Raw genomic sequence first — 12434 nt, 5'->3', positions numbered from 1 at the left:
ATATTAAAAAATATTTTCTGTCTTAAGAAATTTGAAATGTTTGTAATTGAGTTCAAAGTTGGGATTATTAGTTCCAATTTGAGGTAACACATATCAGAAAACTGTTTCTTTTCCTCCACAAGTCTTGGTCAGAAAGCTATGCAAAATAATGATGAAATAAACTATCATCTTAATAATGCTCATAACGACTTTGAACACCATTGAATCAATTTGACTTTTCACCTGTCCCTATCAATTATAGGAATTCTATGGGTCAACACTATAGTGAGTACCACCGGTCACAGTTCAACCCACCAGCTGCTTCTCAGAAACCCTATACAGTGTCACTATATGTCTGAAGGCAGTTAACAACAACAACAATGTCAATTATAAGGAGAGGTGAAATAGGTGAAATGGCAATGCTACTATACTCCTAATATTTAGATAATCAAATGTAACTTCTATTTTGAAGGCAATGTTCACACCAATGGAAAGCCTAGAATGCAAGATCTATTGACAAAATTTAATATCATTAGTTCACTTCCCTGATTAAACTGTTTTGGTGGCTTATTATTTCTTTTGGCGTAATAAACAAATCCTTAATATGCAACAAAGTTCAACCACCTTGCAGGTTTCTCCACATACCTTTTTTTCCACATTTTATAAGAGCCACAGTTTTACTTTTTTGCACACAAATGTTTCTTCCTGTCACCTCAAGATTTTACATAGGGTTTCTTCTATATACAACTTTCCTTCCACCACCATGATCTTTGACTCTAGGCCTAACAAATCTCTGCACAAATGTTACTTCCTGAGGTCTTTCTGAAAGACTCCTGACTTTCCCTCATCCCAGGTAGTCAGATGCTCCAATGCAACACACTTACTTAAAGAGCAAGAGCAAAATTCTAGGAAGGATTTTACCATTTGCTTGAGGTTGACATCAGTTTAGAAAGGAACTGGGTCTTACATTGCTTTCTAACCTATTTAATAGAAAACAAGTAGACTGTCTTCAAAAACATTGAACCCTCTCCACATTAAAGGGAGACTACTTAAGAAAAGGTATACTTCTGAATAAAAAATCCATTAGCATCAGTTGAATCAATTTGATTATAGCTCTCATATTTCCTACTGTAATCTGCTGGATCTGCATAGTGTACATTCTAATTTCTGAATCCATCACGTCTACCTTCTGGAATTAAGAAAGAATATGAGGCAATGTAGGATAAGCACTGGACAGTAAGGTCAGTTTGAAATTCAAGGTCACCAGTACACACTCACCAGCTACTCCTTGAAAACTGTTTACAAGGTTGCTATGAGTCGGAAATGATTCAATAGCACATAACAACAACATAGTTGAAATGGTGATAATAGTAGTCCCTACTTGAGGTGAATGTACATTGAAAGAAAGGAGGTATGTGAGAATTCAATAGTGCCATTTCTTTATAAAAATTGGTGTCAAGTATACAAACCACATCTTTGCTTTACACTCAGTATTATAGTACTAAGAATTAAAGTAGTTAAAAAAAAAAAGAGTAGTAATTAAACAATTAGTATTACAGTTGTTGTTGTTGTTAAGTGCTGTCGAGTTGGTTCCAACCCATAGCAACACCCGTACATCATTTCCAAGGAGCAGCTGGTGAACTTGAACTGATGATATTGTGGTAAAAAGAAAAAAAAAAAACAAAAAAAAAAACTTTGCAAAATTCATTGGCTCCATTGTAACCTCTCAATATTAGACACTTAGAGAATTTACTAAAGAAATAAATCATTAAATCCATGTCAGCTCAGATATCACCCCCTATGTGAACTCTTCTCAGATCATACTTCTGCATGTTTCTAAAAGCCATGTTGCATTATAACTGGTGATACAGTACTATTGTGTGTGTATATTTTTTTCTTCCCTAATGAACAACATATTTATCAGGTATAAAAACCAATTTTTCTTGTGTTTCTTGTATCCCCCATTCCAGACACAAAAGAGACACTCAATAACTATTTATTATTGTATTAACTAATTTAATACATTCAGAGTCTCATGAAAATAAAAGTAAGATTTATGAGCAAAGTATTCTATGCATTTTGAATAAGAATTTTTAAAGAAATTGAAAATCGTGTTGGTGAAAAAAGTAGAAGAAAGTGGAACCAAGGAATGTTGTTGTGTTTTTTTTTCCCCATAAGGACAATGCACCTATTCATTCTTTAAGGGTAGCAAGGGCTGCCCTAAGAGAGTTCCACAGGAAAACCGAGTTCACCCTACAGCTCTGATCTTGTGACTTCAGACTTCTTTGTGTCCCCTAAACTTAAACAATATTTAAAGAGAACACAGCTCGAGCCACTAAAGAGACGGAAACACTGCTTTCAGAAGTGCATAAAACTTTGATGGCGTCTATGTTGAGAAACAATAGCTTCACATTTTGATGTGTATGTCTAACAAAATAAAAGTTTTTAAAGATTATACCACAACTCATTTGTCAGCTTGCCATATAGTGTTGGCTTGTGTGCTGCTGTGGTTCTAGAATCTATGCCACCAGTATTTTAAGTGCCTTCTAAGTCAGCTATCGTGGACAGTTTTCAGCTAAGCCTCCAGACTAAAGCAGACTTGGAAAAAGGAGAGACAGACTACTTCTGAATATTGCATCACGGAAAACTTTATGAACAATAGTGGAACATTGTCAGTTAACACCAGAATATTGAATACTCAAACATGATGAAGACCACAAGAATATAATTCTGGAAAATGAGTCACTCAGGTTATGAAGGCATTCAAAATACTAATGGCAAAGAACTTTCTCCTCAAAGTAGAGTTGATTGTGATGACACAAATGGAGTGAAAGCTTTATGGAACTCCATTTGCTCACAACTCAAAATGAGGAGAGACAACTATAAGTACTCATTAATAGTCAGAATATGGAATATACAAAGTATGAATCTAAGAAAATTACAAGTTGTCAAAAATGAAGTGTAACACAGAAACATCGATATACTTGGCATTAGTAAGCTGAAACAGATTGGCATTGGTCATTTTGAATTAGACAGCCACATGGTTTACTGTGCTGAGAATGACAAAATGAGGAGAAATGACATCACATTCATCATCAAAAATCACATTTCAGATCTATCTGAAAGTATAATGCTGTCTATGATAGGATAATATCTATCCACCTACAAGGAAGAGTAGTTAATACAGTAATTATTCAAATTTACTCAGTGATGATGATATTAAAGAATTCTACCAACTTCTTCACTCTGAAATCGATCAAATATACATTCAAGACATATTAATAATTACTGGTGATTATAATGCAAAGGTTAGGAAAAAAGAGGAAGAGCAGGATGCAGCCATCTTGAAAAAGGCACCACCATCTTGCGAGGTCACAGCGAATACAGCAGCATAGACCTGACTGATAGTCAGGGATGAAGGTGCAAACAATATTTCGTCCACTCATTACCTTTTCTCTGTCCACACACCTCCACTCTGGTGACTAGAACGAGTGCTTGAGCAAGTGGACACATCCCCCTCCACCACCACTCCCACCCCCACCCCCACCCCAGAGATTTCTATTGTGCATGCACAAGGATCTGCTTAATTGTCAACTGCTTCACACTAGGAAAAATACCTGGACTATTTTACTACAGTTTTTGGGGTTTTTTGTTTTGTTTTGTTTTGTTTTTGTCCCCCTTTTACCTTGCAATGGCTCCTTCTCTCTTTATATTATCCAAGAAGAGACAGCAATTGTGGCCGTATTGTCAAGCTACAATAATACACTATAAAATTCCACCATCCAGGCAAGAGTCAATACCAGCTTCCATACACTACATAGACAGCCAACACTTGCCAAAATTACTCTCACTTGAGTAATAAAAGAAGTGAAAAGGGAAGCCTATTTCCTCATCACATCTATCAGGAGGCAATCAGAAAACTTAGTAACACAGCAACATACTTTCATCTAATTATTGAAAATGCCCACGAAACAAACAAAGATCTCAGTTCATGTCCAGAAACAAGATAGAGTAACTGAATCAAATGAGTGAGAGTTAGATCTAGAATTCCCATTCTAAGGAGGGCAGGCTTTGGAACTGCCTAATAAGGAATTCAGGAGGGTGATATTGAAGAGCATCCAAACATTCCACAAAGGGCTTGAGAAAAATAAGAAGTCAAGAAAGTGCTACATGAACAATCAAATAAGATAGAAATAACATTGGAAACAATTGAAAACCTGCAAAAAGAAGTCCAAACAATTTTTAAAATATCAGAAATGGACAATACACTGAGAGGGCAAAGGACAAGAACTGAAGATATGAAAGACAGAACCAGTGAGCTGGAAGACAAATCTCTCAAAACTGCTAAGATAGATAATCAAGTATAAAAAAGAAAACAAAAATCTGAAGAAAGTCTAAAATTCATGTGGGACAACATGAAGAGGAATAATCTGAGAGTATCAGAATCTCAGAACAGGAAGGATCTCAGAAGACCACAAAGGAGATAGTTGAAGAGCTGCTGGAAGAAAATTTCCCTAATATCCTGAAAGATGAAAAGATAAGCATTCAAGAAGCTGAACGAAACCCAGGAAGGATAGACCCCAAAAGAAAATCACCAAGACATATCATAATCAAGCTCTCCAAAATTGAAAAAAGGAGGAAGGATCAGTTTTTGTAATATATGGCCTTGGTGATAAAAATTATGATAGAGACTGCATGACAGAATTTTACAAGACCGACTTCTTCATTGCAAATATCTTTTCTAAACAACACACAAGATAACTATACACATGAACCTTATGAGATGTAGGAATCATAAATCAAATTAACTACATCTGTGGAAAGAGATGGTGGAAAATCTAAGTATCCTCAGTCAAAACAAGGTCAGGGCAGACTGTGGAACAGACCATCAAATGCTCTTATGCAGGGTCTGGCTGAAGCTGAAGAAAATTAAAACAAGTCCATGAGAGCAAAAATATGATCTTGAACACAACCTAGCCAAATTTAGAGATCATCTCAAGAACAGATCTCATGAATTAGAAATGAATGAGCAAAGACCAGAAGAGTTGTGGTATCTCATCAAAAAAATCATACAAGATGAAAGCAAAAGGTCATTAAATAGACAAAGAAGAAAGAAAGGAGTAAAATGGATGTCAGAAAAAATTCTGAAACTTGCTCTCCAGAGTAGAGAGGCTAAAGCAAATGAAAGAAATGAGGAGGTAAAAGAACTGAAAGAAAATTTTGAAAGGGAGCTCGAGAAGACAAAGCCAAATACTATAATGAAATGTGTGAAATCTGGAATTAGAAACCCAAAATGGAAAAACACACTCAGCATTTCTCAAGCTGAGGGCACTGAGAAAAAATTCAAGCCTTGATTTGCAATGTTAAACAATATTATGGGCAAAATATTGAACAATGCAGAGTGCATCAAAAGAAGATAGAAGGAATACACAGAATCACGGTACCAAAAAGAAATAGTCTGTGTTCAACCACTTCAAGAGATAACATATATTCAAGAGCCAATGATAATGAAGAAGTTGTAGCTTCACAGAAGGCATTGGTAAAAAACAAGGCTCTGTGAATAGATGGAATTCAAATTGAAATCCTTCAACAAACTGATGTAGCACTGGAGGCATTCACTCATCCTTGCCAAGATATTTGGAAGACAACAACCTGGCCAACTGACTGGAAAATATCCAAATTGTGCCCGTTCCAAAGAGAGCTGACCCAACAGAATGTAGAAAATGTGGGCCAATATCATTAATATCAAATGCAAGGAAATTTTTTTCTAAACGTAATTCAAAAATGGCTGCAACAGTACATTGACACAGAACTTCCAGAGGTTCAAACTGGATTCTGGTGAGGATTTGGAACAAGGGGATAATAATTGCTGATGTCAGATGGATCACGACTGAAAGCAGAGAATGCCAGAAGATATTTACCTCTACTTTATTGACTACACAAAGTCTTTCGAATGTGTGTATCGTGACAAGCTATTGACAACATTGTGGAAAATGAGTATTCCAGAATACTTGATTGTGCTCATGAGGAACTGCACATAGACCAAAAGGCAGATGTTCAAATAGAAGGGAACACTGAATGGTTCAAAATTAGGAAAGGTGTGCACTATAGTTGTATTATTTCACTATACTTATTCAATCTGTATGTTGAGCAAATAATTCGAGAAGTTGAACTATATGAAGGAAAAGGTGGCATCATGATTGGTGGAAGACTCGTTAACAAACTTTGGAAAGACATGCACCAAGGTTGTCTTCTTTCACCATACTTACTCAATCTGTATGCTGAGCAAATAATTCCAGAAGCTAGACTATATGAAGAAACGTAGCATCATCATTGAAGGAAGACTCATTAACAAACTATGATATGTAGATGATGTAGTCTTGCTTGCTGAAAGCAAAGAAGACTTAAAACATTTAATGATAAAGATCAAAGGCGACAACCCTTGAGTATGGGTTGCATTTCAGTGTAAAGGAAACAAAAATCCTCACCACTGGACCAATAAATAACATCAAGATAAATGGGTTAATGATTAAAGCTCTCAAATATTACATTTTGTTCAGCTCAACCATCAACACTCATGGAAGCTTCAAACAAGAAATTAAAAAGACTATTGCATTAGGCAAATCTGCTTGCACAAAACCTTTTGAAAGTGTTTAATAGCAAAAATGTCAGTTTGAGGACTAAGGTGTGCCTGACCCAAGCCATGGTATTTTCAATAACCTCACATACAAGTGAAAATTGGACAATGGATAAAGAAGATCATAAAAGAATTGATTCATTTGAGTTATGGTATTGGAGAAAAATATTAAAAGTATCACAAACTGCCAAAAGAACAAACAAATCTATGTTGGAAGAAGTACAGTCAAATTGTTCCTTAGAAGCCAGGATGGCCAAACTTTACCTCTCATACTTCAGGCATATCTTTAGAAGGGACCAGTCCTTGGAAAAGGACATCATGCTTGGTAAAGTGGAGGATTAGCCAAAGAAAAGGAAGACCTCCAACTTGATGGATTTGCCCTGTGGCTGCAGCAATGGGTTCAAATGCAGCAATTATTTTGCAGATTGGTTTAGAACCGGACAGTGTTTTGTTCTGTTGTGCATAAGGCTGCTACATCTTAGTACTGACTTGAAGGCACCCAACAACAGCAAATGACTTTATAGCAATACTTCATGACTTATCCTTACATTCTCAACTTCCTTTGTACTTTCTGTCTTCTTAATTGAGAAATAGAGTTATTTTTCATATGGGTTTTCACTACTGTTTGTTAAGATGGGTCATGAATACTTAAGTTTTTAAACCAAAGACTAATGAGTATTATTAAAATTCAGTTTTAGTAAGACTCTACTATGAAATTCAAATGAGGTTTTGAGGTTCATATTTGAACAAGAGGCCTCCAGGTTAAAAACAACTCTGAGTTCATCTCCTGAGACGGGAATAAAGATAATTCTATCAAAAATTTCACCTCTCTGACATACAACATTTACCTCTTTCTTATAACAAGTTAGCTTTATTCAGTTTTTCAATATTTTATAAGTAATCCATTGTGTATGTTTTAGGGCCTATCTTGTTATATATCAATTAAGATTTCATCAACATTTATGTTTGCAGAATGTTTTGTGTTACATAAATTAATGAATCCCCTTTTCCCCCAAGCTAGAAGAGCCATGGAATACATGCTCAGACATGCACTTTCCTTCAAATCTTGTATGAGCATTAGTCCAAAGAACTAGAAGTGACCATAATACAGATGTTCTTGTTGTTAATTGACATCCAATTTGTTCTGATTCATAGTGACCCCAATAGGGTTTCTAAGAAGCAGCTGGTGGGTTGAACTACTGACCTTTCAATTAGCAATCCAGACACCACACCAGACAGATAGATCTAATAGATACATCTATATCCATATGGTGTCTTGGTGTGGCATTGTGAATTAATGTGGTGGACTGTAAGGTCTGTTTTAACTGCAAAATTGGCAGTTCAAGCTCACCAGCCACGCCTCAGAAATCCTATACAGGGTCACTATGAGTCAGAATCGACTCAATGGCACTTAACAATAACAGCAATATCTATATAACAAGTCCTGGTGTGACACTGTGGGTTAATGCACTAGGCTGCAAGGTTGATTTGAATCGCAAGGTTGGTGGTTCAAGCTCACCAGTCACTCCTTGGAAACCCTATACAGGGTTGCTATGAGTAGGAACCAACTTGACAGAACATAACAATGAATATCCATATATAAACTTGGATGAGAAACACTTAAAGAAGAAGATCTTACACAATAAGTCATATTTAACAGTAATACTGTTTAACCATCATCCTTACCGTATCTGCAAAATATAACTTGTTTTATTCTTATTATAAGACTAATACTATATCAGTACCCTTTCGTGAAATATCTTAAATGAAGCATGCTGATATAATGAGCACAGATAAAGCTACCTCTATCTTTGGTATCATGTTACTCTTTTCAAATGGGCCAAATAGATTCATCTGTTTAACTTCTCAGATTGCAAACAAAACTTAAATGCATCTTTCCTACATTTTTTACAGATTAATGTTTTTATAGTGACACAGATCTTGTTTAAAGAAGGAAAAATTACCTCATGGAAAAATAAACACATGCTCTTTATTGGAAACCTAGATCCACTTAGGCAATAAATTATACCATACAGTGTTCTGATGTTTGAAATCAAACACGTTATCTCCAAAGAAAATGAATTACTCTTCACTATGACTCAGAGTTGTTTTGTACTAATCTATATCTACTTTGTAATCTCTAAAAGACTTCCAAGCAATGTTGAGTTCTCTCATGCATAGGGTCGCTATGAGTCGGTACCAACTCAATGGCACCTAAAAATAACAAAAGACTTCAACAAAATTTATTTTAAAACTTCTAATTGAAAATATCAAAATTTAGGGCAATACTTATCAGGTAAAATGTAAGTCAGTAATTGTACATTATGTTTATTTAATGATCTTATGAAGTGTCAGCTTTATTGAAGACCATCTGCTATGGCTAACTGAAGCCAGAGATCATTTAATTGATGATCTTTGCAGCATCCTACGTAAACCATAATGTAAAAACTGCTGTACAAGCACCACTACACAAGTACTCATTGCCAATGCTGACATTGCAAGCATAGTCTATATTTGGTAGCATTAGACAACAGAGAATGGCAAACCTGGTCTACAATGTCGTTTACTTTATCCTGCTCACAGTCAAGGATTACACGTCTTTCTTTTTTTAACTCCAGATCTTGAAAAAGTGATCGGTAGGTCTCATCTTTCTTGTCATTGTTAATGTTTCCCACATTGATAGCGGTCACTTGCCATTTCTTTTCTGCAGCGGAATCCAGCACAGCCTGCAGTGTTGATAAGCCTAAGAAAGCAGAGAAAAATGATGACTGATAAACATACTTGAACTGCTCTGAACTGTTTTGTAAAATTGCCAGTGAATATGATTTTAAGGCTGGTATTTTTTATAAAGTAAGGGAATGTTGACAATCTAAGCATAATTCCAGCTTTGATCTTTCTCAATATCTTCTTATTCCTATTTCACATTAGAAATTCTTTTACTGATATGCCATTGTTCCGGGCAAATGAGTCATTTGTCAGAAAATCATAGCCCCTTTCTTCAGCTTTCATAGGTACCTTTTTTTTTCTGGATGTTATTGAAGTTGTAGTGTCCTTAAAATTGTTTATGAGAAATCAAAAGTCATTATTTTAAAAGTTTCTTTCTCTTATAGAATGAAAAAAATGTACTTAATGTATATAATATTATATTATTGGTATTCATATCTGAAGTGGTTAGATTTCAGCAAGATGAATCTAAGTGAGCCTGTGTAAGCATAACAGTCAAACATATATACAAGCTGCTCTATGAGGGGAATTCCAAAGGTTTGCGGAAAAAAAGTTCATGATCTTTTAATTCCATTTTTCCATGAACTTTTTGGAACCCCTTCATATTTCTTCTTATTATTTTCTAATTAGCAGTTTATTTTTCAACCTATAGCTTTATAATTTTTTGTTACTGGGATTAATCCCATAGAAATAAAAATGTTCACTATTAGACAACTAGTTAACAGTTCTGTAGAACAGATTTGCTACATTTACTTTCTAAAAGACCATTTTACTGTTTTGTTACTAATGATTTTATTTATTACCCACTTTAAGTTTTTATGTTACTTATAGAATCATAGGAGCCCTGGTGTGTTGTTGTGGCTTCATGTGCTGAACTGCAAGGTTGGTTTGAACCACAAGGTTGGTGGTTCAGGCTCACCAGTCACTCTTTGGAAATGCTGTGCAGGGTCGCTATGAGTCAGAACTAACTCGACAGCAGTTAACAACAACATCAGAAGCCACTGCCATTGACTTGAATCTCCATAGGGTTTCCAAAACTGTAAATAATTACAGGAATAGAAAGCTGCATCTTTCACCCACAGAACAACTAAGGGGTTTGAACTGCTGACTTTATGACCAGTTTTCATTTATTTAAGTCTTAAACAGGAGTAAAAACTAGACAAAGACAAACATAGATCATCCAAGGTTTGTATGCCTATTTTTAATTTATTATATATTATCTCATATCTAGGACAGAGAAGGAAAAGAACAAAGAGATCTAATTCTTGGAAGGCAAAGCTAGGAAAGTATATCTCTTGGTCTTTCACATCATTTCTACTACTGTCCATCAATTCCGAGTCATTGGTTTTTATTAATAGTATCAAGTATAACACAAAATCAAGCCTCAAAAGATTTCAAGAGTCATCATATCATATTTCTGATTCTAGAAAGTGCTATGGTTTTCTCAAAATGTGCATCTTCCTATGTTATTAAGTGCTGTCGAGTCAGATCCAACCCATAACAACCTTGTATAAGGTTTCCAAGGAGCAAATGGTGAGTTTGAGCCACCAACCTTGAAGTTCAAACCAACTTTTCAGACTAGCGCATTAACCCACAGTGCCACACCACACCAAACCTGGACAAAATGGGAGCTGCTTAACATGTAACATCTCTTTATGTATAACTTATGGTCATGAACTAAATTTCACTTAATTCATTTACCATGATATGACTTATGCCTTTCTAAATTTTTTTTGTAAAGTCTTTCAACCTGAAAAACATCAATAAACTTTTTTACTGATTCAAACATTGGCTGAAGAGTGTACAAGAATAAGCCTAGAACATCTGGTGATACCAGATTGGTAGGAAGCTATCCAAAACTGTCTGCATTTTGTCAAGGTACTCAATTTGAAGAGAATGGCTTTAAAAGAAGATGGAATAATTTGAATATTAGTAAATATAATCACTGTAAATAACCAAAGTACATAAAATATTTTCAATCCATGGATTCATAATTATATATATTTTTAAATATGTGCTTGCCTTTGAAGGATGCTATAGAGTAACCTCATTATGTTGAAAACTGGCAAATAAGAGATGGAAAGCAAGTATTTTCCTTTCCTGTATGAACTGTATTCAAAATAATAATAATAACCTAAGGGAGGTTTCTTTTGGGAAATGTTGTTGTTGTTGTTTGGTGTGGTTGAGTCATTTCTGACTCATAGCCACCCTACATTGGGTTTACAAAGAGCAGCTGGTGGCATTGAACTGCTAACCTTGTGGTTAGCAGTCTACTACTTTTCCTACAGCGCCACACCAGGAGCCTTTTTTTTTTTTTTTTTTTTTCAGAAATACCCAAGCTGATAAATGGTGAAGGAATACATATTTCAAATTATAATCATCTTAGAACACCTGTCAAATTAATTAACCAGTATAACAATCATCAATTTCTGCTAACAACAGAAGAAAAACAACCAGAGATTATGTACCTCTAAGTGCAAGAATTTAATACCACCTATGTGTTGAAGTCTTGTCCTTGTGTCGAAGGCTGACTTTCAATAGATTGCAGCGAGGGAGCTGCTCTGCTACATTGCTGTGATTCTGAAAGCTATGTCACCGGTATTTTAAATGCCAGCAGGGTCACCCATTGTGGACAAGTTTCAGATGAGCTTCCAGACAGACTAGGAAGAAAGAGTGACAAACTACTTCCAAATATTTAGTCACTGAAAACCTTAGGAATAGCAGAGAAACACTGTCAGATATAGTGCTGGAAAATGATCCCCTCAGGTTGGAAGGCACTCAAAATGTGACTGGGAGAGAGCTGCCTCCTCAAAGTAGAGTTGACCTTAATGACTTGAATGGAGTAAAGCCAGTGAGAGTAAAGCCAGCAGGGCCTTCATTTGCTGATAAGGCACAACTCAAAATGAAGACAAAGAGCTATAAACATCCATTGAAAATTGGAACATGGAATGTATGGAGTATAAACCTAGGACAATTGGAAATTGTCAAAAATAAAATGGAACACATAAATATCAATATCTTAGGTATTTGTTGTTGTCAGGTGCCATCGAGTCGGAACCAACTCATAGAGACCCCATGCACAGCAGAACGAAAC

At 35.5% G+C, this 12434-nt stretch overlaps 1 protein-coding gene across 3 annotated transcripts in view; it reads right to left on the bottom strand.

Moving 5' to 3' along the window:
* Positions 1-12434, bottom strand: part of GRIA2 (glutamate receptor, ionotropic, AMPA 2) — a 255319-nt gene that overhangs the window by 83759 nt on the left and 159126 nt on the right. For all 3 annotated transcript variants that reach the window (XM_006867917.1, XM_006867916.1, XM_006867915.1), the window contains exon 4: positions 9163-9359. In XM_006867917.1, coding sequence (XP_006867979.1) covers positions 9163-9359 — 197 coding nt within the window. The remainder of the gene's footprint in view (positions 1-9162; positions 9360-12434) is intronic.

Source organism: Chrysochloris asiatica, unplaced genomic scaffold (genome assembly GCF_000296735.1).
Source record: "Chrysochloris asiatica unplaced genomic scaffold, ChrAsi1.0 scaffold00112, whole genome shotgun sequence".
NCBI classification, from domain to species: domain Eukaryota; kingdom Metazoa; phylum Chordata; class Mammalia; order Afrosoricida; family Chrysochloridae; genus Chrysochloris; species Chrysochloris asiatica.
Note: the sequence above shows the minus strand (reverse complement) of the source record. Positions and strands in the feature narration are given on the sequence as shown.